Here is a 20898-nt window from a genome sequence, read left to right on the forward strand (position 1 = left end):
CAAAATGTTACCACCAAATGGATTAAAGACTTAAATGTAAACCAAAGCAGTCAAACTCTTAGAAGAAATCATAGGCACAAGTAGTTGTGACTTTGGATTAGACAGTGATTTCTTGGATGTGACATCAAAAGCACAAGTGATAAAAAGAAAGTTGATAAATTGTATTTAATCAAAATTTTAAAATTTTGTGGTTTAGACAGTACCAACAAGAATGGAGGCCAGGTGCAGTGGCTTGCACCTGTAATCCCAGCACTTTGGGAGGCCAAGGCAGATCGATCACCTGAGGTCAGGAGTTCGAGACCAGCCTGGCCAACATGGTGAAACCCTGTCTCTACTAAAAAATACAAAAATTAGCCAGGCGTGGTGCTGGGCACCTGTAATCCCAGCTACTTGGGAGGCTGAGGCAGGAGAATCACTTGAACCTGGGAGGCAGAGGTTGTGGTGCGCCGAGATCACGCCACCCACACTTCAGCCTGGGCAACAGAGTAAGACTCGGTCTCAAAAAAAAAAAAAAAAAAAAAGAATGGAAAAAGTCCTGGTGCAGTGGCTCATGCCTATAATCCCAATACTTTTAAGAGGCTGAGGCAGGAGGATCATTTGAGCCCAGGAGTTTGAGACCTGCCTGGGCAACATAAGAAGATCCCATCTCTGCAAAAAAATCAAAAATTAGCGGGGTGTGGTGGTGTGCACCTGTAGTCCCAGCTGCTGGGGAGGCTGAGGTGGGAGGATCACTTGAGTCCAGCAGGTCAAGTCTCAGTGAGTGTAATCAAGCCACTTAACTCCAGCCTGGGTGACAGAGAGAGACTTTGTCTCAAAAGGAAAAAAATTGGGAAAAGACAGTCCACAGACTGAGAGAAAATATTTGCATATTATGTATCTGATAAGGAATTTATATCTAGAATATTTAATTTTTTTAACTCTTAAAAATAATACAACATGGGCAAAGGATTTGAGTAGACATTTCTCTATGAAGATATACAGATGTCTAATAATGACATGAAACCTGGTCAGTAACATTAATTAGAGAAATAAAACCACAATGAGATACCTCTTTACACCCACGGGGATCACTATAATCAAAAAGAAAATAATAATTGTTGAGAATGTAGAGAAATTGGACCTCTGTACATTGCTGGTGGGAATGTAAAATGATACAGCTGCTTTTAGAAACAGTCTGGCAGTTTCTCAAAGTGTTAAAAATAGAGTTACCTTATGACTGGCAATTTCACTTACGTATACTCCATACTCAAGAGAATTGAAAACCTCTATGCACATAAGTTGTAAATGAATGTTCCTAGTAGCATTATTCATAATAACCAAAACATGGAAACAAACCGAATGTTTATCCACTGATGAATGGATAAAAAAATGTGACATATCCATACAATGGAATATTATTTGGTAATAAAAAAAGAATTATTAAATTATGCTGCAATATAAATGAACCTTTAAAACTTCCTAAATGAAAGAAACCAGTCACAAGAGACCACATATTGTGTGGTTCCGTTTATATGGAATGTCCAGAATAGGCAAATATATGGACAAGAAAGGAGATTAGTAGCTGCCAAGGGTTGGGAGTAAATGGGCAGTGACTGCTAATGGGTATGTGATTTTTTTGGGCGGGGGGTGATGAAGACGCTTTAAAATTTATTGTAGTCTTGGTTGCACGACTCTGAATATACTAAAAACCACTGAATTGTACACTCTAAGTAAGTGAATTATATGGTACATGAGATACATATCAGTAACTCTGTTTTCTCTCTCTCTTTTTTTTCTAAGAGACAAAGTCTCACTCTGTCTCCCAGACTGGAGTTGCAGTAGCCGCATCATAGCTCACTGTAACCTCAAGCATAGCTCATTGTAACCTCAAACTCCTAGGCTCAAGCGGTCCTTCCGCCTCATGCTCCCGGATAGCTAAGGCTGCAGGTGAACACCACCATGCCTGGCTAATTCTTTTTTTTTATATTCTTTGTAGAGATGTGATCTGACTTGGTTGCCCAGGCTGTTCTCTTAACTCCTGGCCTCAAGTGGTCCTTCTGTCTTGGCCTCCCAAAGTGCTGGAATTACAGGCATGAGCCACCATGCCTGGCCTTTTTTTTTTTTTTTTTTTGAGTTATGGTTGGAACCTTTTATTTCAGAGTTGAATCACTAACAGCATCTGACAGCTGCTGCTGCATTTCTTGTGTGTTAAGTGTTCAAATTGAAGCAAGTTGATGATTCGGACCTTGCCAATTTAAAGCTTCATTATTTTTGAAATGTGTTTCAAATGTTGTATTTTAACATTGGGCGTTCATTGATTTTTTTATTTTAAAAGTACCCCTTTATCAGTTTACTCAAAATTTCAAAACTAGTTGCATGTATTTTGCTTTAATGTTGAATCTACACTTAGAGGTTGTACTCTAGATCTAGTTACAAATTCAATATCATTGTGGCCCTGCATTGCTAAGTGGGGCTTATTAAGGTTAGACATAAAATATTTCATATCCCCCCAAAAACTTGTGAATTCATTCTTCATCATGAACATTTAATCTTCCATTGGAATTCTAGAGGGACTTCAGACTTTAAAAAGTGTTTTATAAACCTCATCTGTTATTGGAAATAATTATGGAAACCTTAAATTTAAAGATACCTTAATAGAAATTACATTTTGTAAAACTTTTATTTATACTTTTGAAGGTTAGAGACATCTTAAATAAAATAGTGCCTGTCAACTCACCATGTCCTGACTTTGGCAACAACCTTTTTTTTTCTTGTTTAATAGTAGAACAGGGTCTCACTATGTTGTCCAGGCTGGTCTTGAACTCCTGGATTCAAGCAGTCCTCCCACCTTGTCCTCCCAAAGTGCTGGGATTACAAGCATGAGCTGCTGTGCCTAGCCAACTTTTATCTGATACACTATTGTAGTTTCTCTTACTAATGCTTTTGTATCGTCACTACTCTTACATCCTCGTTGAAATTTTTTTTTAAATTTTATCAAGTAATAAATTTTTTTGTTAGCCCAGGTGAACATCTGGTACAAAAATAAGGAAAATTTAAATATTTTTAACATCCATAGTGTTGAACACACAAAATTATAAGTTAAAAAAGTTTTTTCTTTTTTTTTTTTTTTCCCAGCAAGTACATTGATATCTATTCTTGGATTTATCTTCCATGTCAGCAAACTCTGGTACTTGGGATTTTAGTAACACTAGTGTCCTGGAGTGTCAGCAGGATAGGTTTAACAAGAGCTTTTTAGTAAATCTTCTATACATTCAACATATTAACATACTCTGATAACAACCTTGTTTGCGTGTGAATTAATGGACATTTGCTTGCAACCCTTGTTATGTTTTTATTTTTCGGTTGATACTGACAGGAGAATGAGTTGGTGCTAACGTGCACTTTTGCTTGCTTGATAATGTTCATCACAGCCATTTTTTTTTTTTAAGTTTTCTTTTCTTTTCTTTTCTTTTCTTTTTTCTTTTTTTTTTTTTTGGAGATGGAGTCTCGCTCTGTCACCCAGGCTGGAGTGCAATTGCGTGATCTTGGCTCACTGCAACCTCAGCCCCCCGGGTTCAAGCAATTCTCCTGCCTCAGCCTCCCAAGTAGCTAGAACTACAGGCGCACACTGCCACGCCCAGCTAATTTTTTGTATTTTAGTAGAGACGGGGTTTCACCATGTTGCCCAGGGTGGCCTCGAACTCCTGAGCTCCAGCAGTCCACCCACCTCGGCTTCCCAAAGTGCTGAGATTACAGGCGGGAGGCACCGTGCCTGGCCAAGTTTTCTATTCTTAATTAGTGATCTGTTTCTGGATTGAAGGATAATTCTTTTTTTCTTCTCAGCAACCATGGCCTGAGAATGAAGAATAATTATTTACCTTACCACATTGAAGCTAGCATTTCTAAAAACTCAAACAAAAAGCAGTTTAATACTAAGTCATTATTTAAAAGTTGAAGTACCCAAAATTTATAAAACTCTATACAATTATATTATGACATGGGATTTATTCAGATTTTATTATTGCCCAACAGACCATTCTTATGTTATGAGAGTAGATGTGCTTGTTTACTTTTGCAATTTTTGGTAAGGATGTGTGCACATGCCAGAAAGAAAAAACCAAGGCAGAACCACAGTTTTCTGATCAGGAATACAGTTTTCTGAGTCAACGTTCAGTATTTGCCATAAGGATGTAGGAGAATGTTAATTGTCAGTGGTCTTTACTATGTTAAATGTAACACAGTATGTGTCTTTTTGCCAAGGGTGTGACCTAGCAATTAGAGGCTTATTTTAACCATCTTTGCATGGAAAGCTTGCCAAAAATGAGCGTGATTTTTTTTTTTTAATCCAACATGGTGATAGAATTTTGTTTGTTTGTTTTTTTGAGTGTGTTTTTCATAAAGGTGTATTGACTCTTTAAAATTTGGTAACCATATTTTGCTCTTAAGAGTGTCATTTCTCAATGTTAGTATTTTGGATGACCTTCCAGGGGTTCATGCCACATTTTGTGTATGCAATTACTAGAAAGAGGATCTATAGCTTTCTGAGAGTATCAAAGGAATATATACTCCTTGAACAGATAAGAATTATTAAAGGGGTTCATTTGCCCTTGCATAATTGATCCAAACTGTTGTACTTTATTAGTTATTGCTCATTTTTGTGAACATTTGGCTTTATACATAGAAAAATGCACAATAAATAGCTGCTACAGAATGAAAGTTATTTGCTTCTTCCAGATTGATTGTCTGTTCTGTTCTTCTCATAGCTTTCAGTGTTCTTTCTCTAGAGCTGTTTTTTCTAAACACTTTTGCCCAAATCTATCAGATTTACATTTTGAAGGAAACAAAGTCTTTAATGAGACTCCATTCTAAGAACTGTGTTTCGTATTTCATTTCACTTTAATTTAGGTGTTACTGTTGCAGAAAGTTTTATTTTTGTATAAGTATAGGTTTAAGGTTTATTTTCTGTTAAAAACTACTTTGAAATGTTAAAAAGGCAACTTTACAAGATTTGTATCTTGAGGGACACTCAGCTTGGTTTTCATTATTATCCTTTTAGGATACAGATGAGTTTATTTTACCTACCGGAGCTAATAAAACCCGGGGCAGATTTGAGCTGGCCTTCTTTACGATTGGAGGATGTTGCATGACAGGTGAGTGTTACATACTTTTTTCTCAAGTGTACTTAGTTCAAGTAGTTGAGGGTATGTAAAATCAAAAGCAATGAGAATGTTGGTTTCAGGGTTTTTTTTTTTTTAATATTTACATGTCTTTTTCTATTAAATAAAAATGAAAAAGAATCAGAAGTGTAGTTACGCAGTTGTGAGTTTTTTTTTTTTTTTTTTAATATAAAGCTGTCTTATCTGGGTGAATTGTTGTGATTTACCAGGGGCTGCGTTTGGGGCAATGAATGGTCTTCGGCTAGGATTGAAGGAAACCCAGAACATGGCCTGGTCCAAACCAAGAAATGTACAGTAAGTCTCTTGTGACCATCTAATGTAGTGATACCTGAATATTAAGCTCTGTTTTGTTGGTTTGATGACTACAACCTTGAGATTACAGATGGTTAGCATAGTTATGTGCTTTTTTGTCTTTGTTTTTTAATCTTACTCAAAATAAAAGCAACTAAGGAATCAGATTACTGACTCTAAGCTTTTAAAATTTTTTTAAATTTAAAAAAATTTTTTGAATCAGTGTCCCTCAGTCAGCTAGTGCTGTGCCAGCCTGACTTCTCAGCTGCACCTGTTAATTCTCCAACCCTATGTGACATGCTTTTCAAATTGTTGAGTTGCTAATGGGAATTTTGGATTGTTTGGGGGTATGCAGATCCATAGGAAATGGTAATGAAGAATAAGCAGCTCATGAGAGTGATGGCTGAAGCTGCCATCATTTAATTTGAACTTCTTACTGTCTTGACTTTATGTTTCCGAAATGAGCCGGATAAATTTTAAATAAAATTTTTAGAATTAGAGTTAATTCCAAAAGGATAAGACACAGTTTTCTGTTAGAACTTGAAGTTGCAGAGAAGGGAAAGTACAGTTAAAAGGATCGGAAAGTATGTTTTCACCCAACTTAAGAAGTAAACAGGGCCAGTCCCTCTTGATATTCCTTGAACAATATGTGTAGTTTTGCCCATTTTTATTCTTCATGTAAGTGGAATCATGAGTATGTATTCTTCAATGGCTACTGTTTTGTTTTAGGACACTTTAAACTCCATCTTCCTTTCATATTGTTCAGCCAGCAGATGGCACCAGATGTGCTAGAATCAGACCATGGGAAACTGGAAGGCCTGTTAAATTGTGGGGTTTTTTGAGAGACAGGGCCTTGCTGTGTTGCCCAGGTTAGAGTGCAGTGGCGCCATCACAGCTCACTGTAGCCTTGACCTCCTGGGTTCAAGTGATCCTCCCACCTCAGCCTCCCAAGTAGCTGGGACTACAGGCACATGCCACCGTGCCCAGTTAATTTTTTAATTTTTTGTAGAGACGAGGTCTCACTGTATTGCTCAGGCTGTTCTCAAACTCCTGAGCTCAGGTGATCCTCTTGCCTCAGCCTTCCAAAGTGCTGGTATTACAGACGTGAGCCACTGCACCTAGCCCTGTTAAGTTTTTTATATTTCTGTTACTGTGTCCATGCTTTACCAGCCTAGATCCTTCAATATTTTTATTACTTGTCCCTTGCTTCAATAATGTTTTTAAGTTTTTGTATTATGGGGAATTTTGAATATATAAAAGTAGACAAAATACATAGCATAGTGAACACATGAACCATAACCCATCCTCAACAACCATCAACCATGGCCAGTTCTATCCCATCTCCTTCTCCTCTCCCATCTTATTTTGAGAAAAAAAAACCCAATATCATATTAAATATAAATTTGGAAGTAGATTTCCTAGAAAAGACAACTTGCTTCCTTTCTTAAAACAAGTTATTAGCCGGGCGCGGTGGCTCACGCCTGTGATCCCAGCACTTTGGGAGGCCGAGGCGGGTGGATCACGAGGTCAGGAGATCGAGACCATCCTGGCTAACACGGTGAAACCCCGTCTCTACTAAAAATACAAAAATTAGCCGGGCGAGGTGGCAGGCGCCTGTAGTCCCAGCTACGCGGGAGGCTGAGGCAGGAGAATGGCGTGAACCCCGGGGGGCGGAGCCTGCAGTGAGCCGAGATCGCGCCACTGCACTCCAGCCTGGGTGAAAGAGCGAGTTAGATGGCGGATTCCTTCTCTTTAATTCTACTTTATATTCTGTACTTTGATATTCTTTACTTTATATTCTGTACTTTGATATTCTTTACTTTGATTATCTTTAACATTCTAAGCATATGTTCCCCTCCCAAAAAGAACCTTTTAGAAGCTAGCTCGCCATAGTTAACAGTGGCATTTTTTACATGGATTAGTTTCTGTAAACCTCTGTAAGATACATTCCAGGCTGTCGTTCAAAGCCTTATATATGTTTAATGTATATTCATTATATTATACATTTAATAATAAGAGTTTTCCTCAGTTTTTGCCTAAAATCTTGAAAGTTTTAACCTAATTTTCACTTACATAGAGTAAAAACCATCCTTATTGAAATCGGAGATATTAAGATGTATTTTAGAATTTAAAAAACTTCGAGCCTTGGGTCTAGACATGTTAAATAGCTATTATTGTTTTTAAAGGTTACTAGAGAAATAATGATTCTAAATACAGATTCTTTCTCTTTCTGCCCTGATAGGATTTTGAATATGGTGACTAGGCAAGGGGCACTTTGGGCTAATACTCTAGGTTCTCTGGGTAAGTAGAGATCTCGTTTGATAATAAATTGTTAACTTAAAGAAAGAATGCACAAATATCATGAACAATTTGATCAACTGATATTCTGGTCCTAGGATATGAGACAATTATGTTTAAATCCATTTCAATGCATAATGTAGATACTACTTAGGGAAAGTAGTATCTCAGGTGCTAATACCATTCTGAATACCATTTCTGAATTTTTAAAATCTTTTGAACACTGCACACTCTCTAAGCACAACACCCAATAAAATGTTTAAATGAAATCCAGATAATTTAGGTCCAAAGTAAAGAGCTTTGTATGTTAGGCAAGGTTCAAGGTCCTGTAGTGATACATGATAAATTAATCCAGCCCTCTTGCTATGTTTTCTTAATAGCCTGTTCATTAGTCTGTTTACCTGAGTAGATTTCAGGCACCTAATTGCCACAATCGGAATAGGTTCTTTGTAGATAATGAAAACGTTTACAGTTCTAGGCAAAAGTTAATTTAGTAGTGCTTAGTCAGAGCCTAATGCTTTCATACCATATTTTTTATGAATGATTGATTACTTACAATAGATCTCTTATGGCTTATGTCCTGACATCCAAAATTTTCCTACTTTGAACTTAGTTGAAAATCTCAATTTAAATTGTGGCAGATTAAGGAAGGGAAGACATAGAAAACTCATTGAAAACATAGAAAAAGCGTTTGTTATGGCAGAGTAAGGTCCTGCCTTGTCACAGAATTTGGAAGCAGTATATCTTCATACTTAAAGCCAGTTTTCACATTTTGGATCCTAAGAGTTGGCTGCTTTCATATGTTGCTGATGTCTGCATTCCTCCCACCCTCCTACAGAGTCACCCCCCTCTGTTTCTTTTAATTGCTTGTATACCTAGAGTAGTCAGCTGTCCTTGTCTGCCTAGGACTTTCAAAGAAAAGTCCAAGAAACTATGTTCCAATAATCGCCACCCCCCGCCCACCCCGCCCACAGTCCTGGACAAACTAGAATGGCTAGTCACCCTCTCTACCCATTGTGGTATGATCGAGAACGGTGTTCTGCTTGTGATCAGTTTGAGTTAAATAAAGAGGAAGATGAGCTTTCATAGAAGTATAAAAATACTGCAGTAGAGGAGTTGTAAGGCTGAGCGTGGTGTATTGTTGCAAGGGTCAAGTGTAGCTATAATTTTGAGAAAGAGTTTAAAAGTTTAACATTCATTCCGGATAGGAATCTGCAAGAGCATAGAAGGATGGCTTGGGGGAAGATACTTTAAAATGAAATGGTGCTAGTGTTATAATACATGAGAATCAAACCTCACTTTTTTTAATCTATTTTTTCTTATACTAGAAATACGTGTACGTGTGTGTGTGTATATATGTATATGTGTCTGTCTGTCTGTCTTTAATCCAAAGTACAGCAGTTATGGGTAACATACAAATGAAAATTTTAAATATTCTTCCTGAGACTTCCTAGCGGTACTTTCTAGAAATAGCTACTACTGATGTTTCTTCTGAATTCTTCCAGGCGTTTCTCTGCATAGCCAGTCAGTCGTGTACCATGTGCACATGTCCCTGCTTTACTTATTAGTGAAAATGATTCTTCTGGTTTTTAAGTGACTGTATAGTATTCCATTATATGAAAAGTCCCTCTTTGGATCAATTCAGATGGTACAAATGCTCTTGATGGGCATTTTGTTTGTTGCCAGGTGTTTGCTATTAGAAACTGTTCTAGTGATCATTCCATGTGTATCTTTGGATAACTTTATCTAAATATAATTGCCATACTGACTTTTGTGTTGGGAAAAAAAAAAACAGTTTTTCCTCTGCTCTCACACTACAACAGTCAACATAGGATAGTTCTGTGACCAGTTATGTGGGAATATTTCCCCACATACCAAGTAATCTCTTTTGCAGTGGACACCAGTTGGGTGTCCTCCCATTTCATTTCTGCCTGGAGATAGAATTAGATCAGCAGGTTGAGCACTCTGTCCCACAAAACTGAGCCCCACTTTGGATACTTCTGATGCTGATCGCAAGCTCCAGGTTATTTTACCTGTGCTTCTGACCAACCAGCTTTGGCAGGGGTTCCCACAACGCCTTCTTTGGGTTCGATTAATTTATTAGATTGGCTCACAGAACTCGAGGGAACACATACTTAACATTTGCGTATTTATTATAAAGATTTTTTTTTTTTTTTGAGACAGGGTCTTGCTCTGTCACCCATGCTAGAGTGCAGTGGAGCTCACTGCAACCTAGACTTCTGGGCTTAAGCAAGCCTCCCACCTCAGCCTTTCAAGGAGCTGGGACTATAGGCAACATGCACCACCATGCCAACTAATTTTTTTAAAAATTTTTTTTAGAGAGAGGGGTATCCCTATGTTGTTGCCTAGACTGGTCTCAGACTCCTGGGCTCATGTGATCTTCCCACCTCGGCCTCCCAAAGTGCTGGGATTACAGAAACTTTGTGAGCCACCACACCTGGCTGGATATTTTTAAAGGATACAAATAAACAGCCCAGTCAAGGAATACATAAGGTGAAGCCTGGATGGGCCCTGAGTGCAGGAGCTTTCATTTCACTGGAGTTGGGGTGCACTAGCCTCCTGACACGTGGGTGAGTTCTTTCTCACTTTCCTGCAAGCCCCACGAGTTCAGCTGTCCAAAAAGTCCTCCGACCCCATCCACTTGGGCCTCATATGGAAAATTGATTGGATAGGCATGACTGAGGCATGGACAACCTTGTAGAACTGTGATTGGACAAAAAAGGCATGCTCTACTACTAATAGACTGGGCACAGAAACCCAGCAAGGCCTGCCTGCCCAGATTCTCCTTGGCCTTTCTGTGCAGCATGTCTTCTTCCTGGGTATGGGGTACGATCTCTTCTGAAATGGGGGTCTTACGGCCTGCAATCAGACAAAGTAGGTCATAGAATTTCTTTATGGCCAGTTCTAAGACAGAAAGGTGGGGAAAGATTAGAGTCCTGCTGTAGGGAGAAAAGGGAGCAGTTGAAAGGAGGGCAGGAGAAGGTCAGAGAGAGAGATTCTGTTTTCTGAGGCTGCTTTTGAGGCCTGAAGTGCCCCAATAATACAACAAAAGACCTTCACCTTTGTTCCTCTGAAGCTGTTCCAAAGCTGCTTCCAGAACCAAGGACAAATACCTTAACAAGTGATTGTTTTAGCCACTTAGGAAGGGCTATGGGAGTTATGAGCTAGGAACCATGGATGAAAACCAATATATGTATATCATAATATCACACTTTATCACTATTTTGTCACTGAGCACTTCCATTTCCTCTTTAGCTTTGCTCTATAGTGCGTTTGGTGTCATCATTGAGAAAACACGAGGTGCAGAAGATGACCTTAACACCGTAGCAGCTGGAACCATGACAGGCATGTTGTATAAATGTACAGGTGAGTACTGTTGAATGGAGAGCCATCTCTTAATACACTTGAAGTGCGCTTTTTAAAATTCATGGTTTTTAAGGAAATTACACTCTGTTGCAGTATAATCTAGTGTTCTAACTTTATGGTTATTTTGGTTTGGTTTGGTTTTTAATTGTGGTAAAATAAACATAAGATTTACCATCTTAACCATTTTTAAGTGTACGGTACATTAGTTTTATAGTCACGATTGTATAACCAATCTCTGGAACTTTTTCATCTTGCAAAACTGATAACTCTGTACCTATTAAGCCTCCTCCCAATTTACCACTCTCCTTAGCTCCTGATAATGTTACACTTTCTGTCTCTGAATTGGCTGTTTTAGGCACCTCATATAAGTAGAATCATACAATATTTGTCCTTTTTTGATTGGCTTATTTTACATAGCATAATATCCTCAAGGTTCATCCATGTTGTTGCATGTGCCAGAATTCCTTTCCTTTTTAAAGCTAAATAATATTCATTCTGTGTTTGTATACCACATTTTGCATGTGCATTCTTTTATCAAGGGATATTTGGGTTGCTTCTACCTTTTGGCTATTGTGAATAATGCTGCTACGAATATGGATGTACAAGTATCTCTTCAAGATCCTTCTTTCTTTTTTTGGATATACACGCAGAAGTGGGATTCTTGGATCATATGGTTTATGGTGGTTTTTTGACATTAAGAATATAAGATTCTTTTCTGTATTTTTTATTCATTTTAGTTTAGTTTTTTTAATCTTGGACAGACTAAGCAATGGAATATTCAGAATTATTGGTTTTGTTTTAAACAATAGTTTGGCCAGTGACATCAGCATATTAAACTATCACAAGACACACACAAGGTCAAAGCCCAGAAATGACTTTCCTGTAAGTCAATTTAGAGCATCTTATTCCTATGATCATCTTACTCTACTGGGAGATCAACATGTTGCTGTCAAGGGTCAGATAATTCTCTTCTGTGGTAAGTTTTACTAGTTTAGAAGCATACATTCAAGTAATGCCTAATTTAGCTTTTTTATTGTGTTGATACATCTTTGGCTACTTAATTTTTATTTTTATCAAAATAATCCACACATGATTTTTTAAGTCAAGGTTTTTATCTGTTTAACATCTAAAAGATTTTAATGATGTGCAACAGTGTTCTCTATGTCTCACCTTAATTCCCTTTTCCCAAAGGCAACTTTTAATTTTTTTTTTTTTTTTCTTTTTTGAGACGGAGTCTTGCTGTCACCCAGGCTGGAGTGCAATGGCATGATCTCAGCTCGCTGCACCTCCACCTCTCGGGATCAAGCAGTTCTCCCATCTCAGCCTCCTGAGTAGCTGGGACTATAGGCACACACCACCACATCTGGCTAATTCTTGTGTTTTTAGTAGAGACGGGGTTTCACCATATTGGTCAGGCTAGTCTCAAACTCCTGACCTCAGGTGATCCACCCTCCTCAGCCTTCCAAGTGCTAGGATTACAGGCGTGAGCCACCACTCCCAGCTTATTTTAATTTTTTTTTTAAGACAGAGTCTCACTCTGTCATCCAGGCTGGAGTGCAGTGGCACAATCAAGGCTCACTGTAGCGTTGACCTCCTGGGCTCAGGTGATCCTCCCATCTCAGCCTCCTGGGACTACAGGCACATGCCTCCACACCCAGTTAATTTTTTTTTTTTCCAGAGATGGGGTCTCACTATGTTGCCCAGGCTGGTCTTGAACTCCTGGGCTCAAGCAGTCATCCTGCCTCAGCCTTCCAAAGTGCTAGGATTGCAGGTGTGAGCTACCATGCCCAGGCTGCTTTAATTCATTATTTTTTATTTTCATGTTTTTAAATAATATTATTATCTTGATTTTTCTTGACAGTCTTACATATTGTCTGTTGACTTCCAAGAGGAAAGCTGTGTTAACACAGCTTTAACACTTAAAGTAGAAAGGAGGTCACATCCTTTATATAGGTCAGCTCATTTACCATTCTCTGAAGGTAGTAGACTGGTACTCCCTTGTTTTATAGACAAAGAAACTAAAATTCGGACAAGTTAAATTACCTCCACATGCTCACACAGCTCTGTCATGGTCTAGTGCATCAAACTCTAGTCTGAGTCTAAAGCCCATTGTCTTTCTCAGCAAACCAAATTACCTCCAGGATAGAGAAATCAGGAAAATTTCTAGAAAAGGGAAAGAGGTAATAAATAACAGTTGAGCCAGACCTTAAGGATGGACTGAATTTTCTGATGTATCTGTTTGATTATATGATACATATAAGGAAGGTGTGGGAGAAAACTCTGGGAAGATAGTCTAGGCTTATGGCATGGAAGGCTGAGGTAAGAAGCTTAAAATTACATAGAAAGGCAGCATGTCATCAAAGGTTTTTGGACAGAGTATTAGAATTATCTCTGAGGAAGATTAAGCTAGAAGTAGTGGGTAGATAAAATAGATTGGAGGTAGAAGCCTAAAGTCAAAATGGTCCAGGAAAAGTATTAGTTGAAGAGACGGTGAGGGAAAGGTTGAAATGAAAGAAGATTGGGTCAGCTGGGCGCAGTGGCTCACGCCTGTAATCCCAGCACTTTGGGAGGCTGAGGCGAGTGAATCCCCTGAGGTCAGGAGTTCGAGACCAGCCTGACCAACATAGAGAAATCCCGTCTCCACTAAAAATACAAAATTAGCCAGGTTTGGTGGTACATGCCTGAAATCCCAGCTACTCGGGAGGCTGAGGCAGGAGAATTGCTTGAACCCGGGAAGTGGAGGTTGCGGTGAGGCAAGATCGCGCCACTGCACTCTAGCCTGGGCGATAAGAGTGAAACTCTGTCTCAAAAAAAAAAAAAAAAAATGATTGGATCGATCACTAGAAAACTGTTTCCTGTTTGGTGGTTTCTTCTTTCTCTGTTTTGTTATATTGTGAAAGCAATATATGTGACTTTGAATAGCAGAGCAGCTAGCTGTCCTGGGCTCCCTCACCACTGCCCCATCTGTCCCTTGTCTCTTCCAGGCAAGACTAAACTCACTAAAATGTTTCCCTTTTTTTTTTGAGTTAGGGTCCTGCTCTGTCACCCAGGCTAAAGTGCGATGGTGCCATCATGGCTCACTACAGCGTTGAACTCCTAGGCTCAAGGGATCCTCTCACCTCAGCGGTTCAGACTACAGATTTATGCCACCACACCCAGCTAATTTTTTTCATTGTTTCTTTTTTTGTTTAGCAGTGGGGTCTTGCAGTGTTACCCAGGCTGGCCTCAAGCAATCCTCCCACCTTAGCCTCCTGAGTTGCTGGATTACAGGCGTGAGCTACTGTGCCTAGCTGTCTGAATTGTTTTTGACTCCCCATAGTACTATGTCCTTTTAGGACAGTTTTTTTGCCACTGGTTCTCAGTTGTTTGGGTGATTGCTTTTCTGTGGGTGGGAGGAATTGTCCTAGATCTCTTTGAGGGTCTTATGAAAGTTTTTGACAGTTTCTAAACCCTGCATTAACATCTCAGTATATGTAGACTCTCCTTAGGAGAATTGTGAAACTTAACTCTTTAGAAGTTTTATAAACACTTTGAGGCTTATGATTAAATGAAAGTGCTGATATTTAGAAGGTAGCAATCAAAATCCAATTAAGCTTTTTTTTTTTTTGAAACGGAGTTTTGTTCTGTCGCCAGGCCGCAGTGCAGTGGCACAATCTTGGCTCACTACAACCTCTGCCTCCTGGGTTCAAGCGATTCTCCTGCCTCAGCTTCCCAAGTAGCTGGGATTACAGATGCCCGCCACCACGCCTGGCTAATGTTTGTATTTTTAGTAGAGTTGGGGTTTCACCATGTTGGCCAGGATGGTCTCAATCCCCTGACCTCATGATCCACCCGCCTCAGCCTCCCAAAGTGCTGGAATTACAGGCATGAACCACCACGCCGGGCCAAGCCAGATTCTTTAAAGTGGCTCTATCTTCTCTGTAATTTGCTCCCTTGCCACTTTGATGACTCCACATTCTACTACTATTTCCATTGTCTTTTAACTCCCACTTCAGGGCCTTTATTCTCGCTGTTACCATTTCCTAGAACAATCCTTCCAGACACCTACCTCAAATGCTGCATCATCTGTCCATCTTTGTTCAGATACCACCTCTTCTTTGAGGCCTTCTCTTAAACACTGTAGTACATACAGTTTTGCACATACATTTTAGTTGTAGGATAAATTGCTAAAAATTATTTGGGCAAATTATCTGCATGCTTAAAACGTGAATGACTACTGCCAAATGACCCTTCTAGTACTTGCTAACGTTTGCCAGTGTTAGCATCTACCATCACTTTTTTTTTTTTTTTTTTTTTTTTTGAGACAGAATTTCGCTGTTGTTGCCCAGACTGGAGTGTAATGGCATGATCTCGGCTCACAGCAACCTCTGCCTCCTGAGTTCAAGTGATTCTCCTGCCTCAGCCTCCCGAGTAGCTGGAATTACAGGCATGCACCACGATGCCCAGCTAATTTTTTGTATTTTTAGTAGAGACGGGGTTTCTCCATGTTGGTCAGGCTGATCTCGAACTCCCGACCTCAGGATGCAGTGAGCAGAGATCGTGCCACTGAATTCCAGCCTGGGCGATAGAGCGAGTCTCTGTCTCAGAATGAAATGACGTGACATGACATGACATGATGAAATGAAGTAATGAAATGAATAATGAAATGCCGGGTGTGGTGGCACACTCCAGCCTGGGTGATAGAGCAGGTCTGTGTCTCGAAATGAAATGGAATGAAATGAAAAGAATAAGTGAAATAAATGAAATGAAATGATGAAATGAAATAATAAAATGAATAATGAAATGCCGGGTGAAATGAAATGAAATGATGAAATGAATAATGAAATGCCGGGTGCAGTGGTGCACTCCAGCCTGGGCAATACAGCAAGTCTCCGTCTCGAAATGAAATGAGATGACATGAGATGAAATGGGATGAAATGAAATGAAATAATGAAATGAATAATGAAATGCTGGGTGAAATGAAATGAAATGAAGAAATAAATGATGAAATGAATAATAAAATTCCAGGTGTGGTGATGCACTCCAGCTTGGGTGATAAGAGTGAGACTCCATCTTGAAATGAAATGATGAAATGAAATAATGAAACGAAATTAAATATGAAATGAAATGAAATATGAAATGCTGGGTGCAGTGGCTCACGCCTGTAATCCTAGCACTTTGGGAGGCCAAGGACGGTGGATCACCTAAGGTCAGGAGTTCAAGACCAGCCTGGCCAACATGGTGAAACCCCGTCTCTACTAAAATACAAAAACTAGCCGGGCATGATAGCGGGTGCCTGTAATCCCAGCTACTTGGGAGGCTGAGAGAGGAGAATCGCTTGGACCCAGGAGGCAGAGGTTGCAGTGAGCAGGGATCGCGCCACTGCACTCCAGCCTGGGCATTAGAATGAGTCTCCGGCTCAAAATGAAATGACATGACATGATGAAATGAAATAATGAAATTAATAATGAAATGTGGGTGGCGCACTCCAGCCTGGGTGATAGAGTGAGTCTCTGTCATGAAATGAAATGAGAAATGAGATATGAAATGAATAATGAAATGCTGGGTGCACTCCATCCTGGGCGATAGAGCGAGTCTGCATCATGAAATTGAAAAGTGAAATGAAGAAATGAAATAGATGAAATGAAAAAATGAAATAAAATGAATAATGAAATGCCGGGTGTGGTGGTGCACTCCAGACTGGGCGATGGAGCGAGTCTTCGTCTCGAAATGAAATGAAATGAAATGAAATGAAATGAAATGACAAATGAAATGAGAAATGAAATGATGAAATGAAATAACAAAATGCCGGGTGAAATGAAATGAAATGAATAATGAAATGCTGGGCGTGGTGGCGCACTCCAGCCTGGGTGATAGAGCGAGTCTCCATCTCGAAATGAAATGAAATGAGATGAAATATGAAATGAAATAAATGAAATGATAAAATGAAATAATGAAATGCCGGTTGTGGTGGCGCGCTCCAGCCTGGGCAATAGAGCAAGTCTTCGTCTCGAAATGAAACGAAACAAAATGAAATGATGAAATGAATAATGAAATGCTGAGTGAAATGAAATGAAATAAATGAAATGAATAATGAAATGCCAGATGCGGTGGCGCACTCCACCCTGGGTGATAGAGTGAGTCTCTGTCTGAAAATGAAATGACATGACATGACATGACATGATGTGATGAAATGAAATAATGAAATGCCAGGTGTGATGGTGCACTCCAGCTTGGGCGATAGAGTGAGTGTTCATCTCTAAATGAAATGAAATGAAATGATGAAATAAAATGAATAATGAAATGCCAGGTGCGGTGGCGCACTCCAGCTTGGGCGATTGAGCAAGTTTCCATCTCGAAATGAAATGAAACGAAATGAAGAAATGAAATAAACGAATAATGAAATGCTGGGTGCAATGAAATGAAATGATGAAATAATGAAATGAATAATGAAATGCCAGGTGCAGTGGCACACTCCAGCCTGGGTGATAGAGCGAGTCTCTGTCTCAGTGAAATGGGATGAAATGAAATGAAATAATGAATAATGAAATGCCAGGTGAAATGAAATGAAATGAGGAAATAATGAAATGAAATGAATAATGAAATGCTGGGTGTGGTGATGCACTCCAGCCTGGGTGATAGAGTGAGACTCCGTTTTGAAATGAAATGAAGGAGATGAAATGATGAAATAAATATTAAATGAAATATGAAATGCCAGGTGCAGTGGCTCACGCTTGTAATCCTAGCACTTTGGGAGGCCTAGGCGGGCGGATCACCTGAGGCCAGGAGTTCAAGATCAGCCTGGCCAACATGGTGAAATCCTGTCTCTACTAAAATGCAAAAATTAGCCAGGCATGATGGAGGGTGCCTGTAATCCCAGCTACTCAAGAGGCTGAGACAGGAGAATCACTTGTGCCCAGGAGGCAGAGGTTGCGGTGAGCAGAGATCACGCCACTGCACTCCAGCCTGGGCAATAGAACGAGTCTCCATCTCAGAATGAAATGACATGACATGATGAAATGAAATAATGAAATTAATAATGAAATGTGGGTGGCGCACTCCAGCCTGGGTGATAGAGCGAGTCTCTGTCATGAAATGAAATGAAATGGGAAATGAAATATGAAATGAATAATGAAATGCTGGGTGCACTCCAGCCTGGGCGATAGAGCGAGTCTGCGTCATGAAATTGAAAAATGAAGAAATGAAATAGATGAAATGAAAAAAATGAAATAATAAAATGAAATGCTGGGTGTGGTGGTGCAGTCCAGACTGGGCGATAGAGCGAGTCTCTGTCTCTAAATGAAATGAACAAATGAAATGAAGTGAGAAATGAAATGATGAAATACGAAATGCTGGGTGAAATGAAATGAATAATGAAATGCTGGGTGTGGTGGCACACTCCAGCCTGGGCGATAGAGCGAGTCTTCGTCTCGAAACGAAATGAAATGAAATGATTAAATGAATGATGAAATGCTGGGTGAAATGAAATGAAATGAATAATGAAATGCCAGATGCGGTAGTGCACTCCATCCTGGGTGATAGAGCGAGTCTCTGTCTCGAAATGAAATGACATGACATGACATGACGTGATGAAATGAAATAATGAATAATGAAATGCCAGGTGTGGTGGTGCACTCCAGCTTGGGCGATAGAGTGAGTCTTCATCTCTAAATGAAATGAATGAAATGATGAAATGAAATGAATAATGAAATGCCAGGTGTGGTGGCGCACTCCAGCTTGGGCAATAGAGTGAGTCTTCATCTCTAAATGAAATGAATAATGAAATGCCAGGTGCGGTGGCACATTCCAGCTTGGGCGATTGAGCGAGTTTCCATCTCGAAATGAAACGAAATGAAGAAATGAAATAATGAAATGCTGGGTGCAACGAAATGAAATGATGAAATGAAATAATGAAACGAATAATGAAATGCCGGGTGAAGTGAAATGAAATGAAAAAATGAAATAATGAAATGAATAATAAAATGCCAGGTGTAGTGGCACACGCCAGCCTGGGTGATAGAGCAAGTCTCCATCTCAAAGTGAAATGGGATGAAATGAAATAAAGAAATGAAATAATGAATAATGAAATGCTGGGTGAAATGAAATGAAATGAAGAAATAATGAAATGAAATGAATAATGAAATGCTGGGTGTGGTGATGCACTCCAGCCTGGGTGATAGAGTGAGACTCCGTTTTGAAATGAAATGAAGGAGATGAAATGATGAAATAAATATGAAATGAAATATGAAATGCCGGGTGCAGTGGCTCACGCTTGTAATCCTAGCACTTTGGGAGGCCTAGGCGGGCAGATCACCTGAGGTCAGGAGTTCAAGATCAGCCTGGCCAACACGGTGAAACCCTGTCTCTACTAAAATGCAAAAATTAGCCAGGCATGATGGAGGGTTCCTGTAATCCCAGCTATTCGGGAGGCTGAGAGAGGAGAATCGCTTGTACCCAGCAGGCAGAGGTTGCAGTGAGCAGAGATCACGCCACTGCACTCCAGCCTGGGCAACAGAAGGAGTCTCCATCTCAGAATGAAATGACATGACATGATGAAATGAAATAATGAAATTAATAATGAAATGTGGGTGGCGCACTCCAGCCTGGGTGATAGAGCGAGTCTCTGTCATGAATGAAATGAAATGGGAAATGAAATATGAAATGAATAATGAAATGCTGGGTGCACTCCAGCCTGGGCGATAGAGCGAGTCTGCGTCATGAAATTGAAAAATGAAATGAAGAAATGAAATAGATGAAATGAAAAAATGAAATAATAAAATGAATAATGAAATGCTGGGTGTGGTGGTGCAGTCCAGACTGGGCGATAGAGCGAGTCTGTGTCTCTAAATGAAATGAAATGAAATGAAGTGAGAAATGAAATGATGAAATGAAATACGAAATGCCGGGTGAAATGAAATGAAATGAATAATGAAATGCTGGGTGTGGTGGCACACTCCAGCCTGGGTGATAGAGCGAGTCTCCATCTCGAAATGAAATGAAATGAAATATGAAATGAAATAAATGAAACGAAATGATAAAATGAAATAATGAAATGTCGGGTGTGGTGGTGCACTCCAGCCTGGGCGATAGGGCGAGTCTTCGTCTCGAAATGAAATGAAATGAAATGAATGATGAAATGCTGGGTGAAATGAAATGAAATAAATGAAATGAATAATGAAATGCCAGATGCGGTGGCGCACTCCACCCTGGGTGATAGAGCGAGTCTCTGTCTCGAAATGAAATGACATGACATGACATGACGTGATGAAATGAAATAATGAAATGAATAATGAAATGCCAGGTGTGGTGGTGCACTCCAGCTTGGGCAATAGAGTGAGTCTTCATCTCTAAATGAAATGAAATGAAATGAATAATGAAATGCCAGGTGCAGTGGTGCACTCCAGCTTGGGCAATAGAGCAAGTCTCTGTCTCGAAATGAAATGAAATAAATGAATAATGAAATGCCAGGTGAAATGAAATAATGAATAATGAAATGCCAGGTGTGGTGGTGCACTCCAGCCTGGGCGATTGAATGAGTTTCCATCTCGAAATGAAATGAAATGAAGAAATGAAATAATGAAATGAATAATGAAATGCTGGGTGCAATGAAATGAAATGAAGAAATGAAATAATGAAAAATGAAATGTCAGGTGGAGTGGCATACTCCAGCCTGGCTGATAGAGTGATTTTCCATCTTGAAATGAAATGAAAGAAATGAAATAATGAATGAAATATGAAATGCTGGGTGTGGTGGCTCACACCTGTAATCCTAGCACTTTGGGAGGCC

General features: G+C 39.5%; 1 protein-coding gene across 2 annotated transcripts in view; it reads left to right on the top strand.

Annotated features, from left to right (window-relative positions):
• The window catches only part of LOC116460954 (mitochondrial import inner membrane translocase subunit Tim23), a 36426-nt gene that overhangs the window by 5345 nt on the left and 10183 nt on the right, over nucleotides 1–20898 (top strand). For both annotated transcript variants that reach the window (XM_032142318.2, XM_058436492.1), the window contains 4 exons: nucleotides 5036–5129; nucleotides 5366–5450; nucleotides 7690–7748; nucleotides 11022–11132. In XM_032142318.2, the coding sequence (XP_031998209.1) occupies nucleotides 5036–5129; nucleotides 5366–5450; nucleotides 7690–7748; nucleotides 11022–11132 (349 nt within the window). The remainder of the gene's footprint in view (nucleotides 1–5035; nucleotides 5130–5365; nucleotides 5451–7689; nucleotides 7749–11021; nucleotides 11133–20898) is intronic.

This window comes from Hylobates moloch, unplaced genomic scaffold (assembly GCF_009828535.3).
Source record: "Hylobates moloch isolate HMO894 unplaced genomic scaffold, HMol_V3 SCAFFOLD_3, whole genome shotgun sequence".
NCBI classification, from domain to species: Eukaryota; Metazoa; Chordata; class Mammalia; order Primates; family Hylobatidae; genus Hylobates; species Hylobates moloch.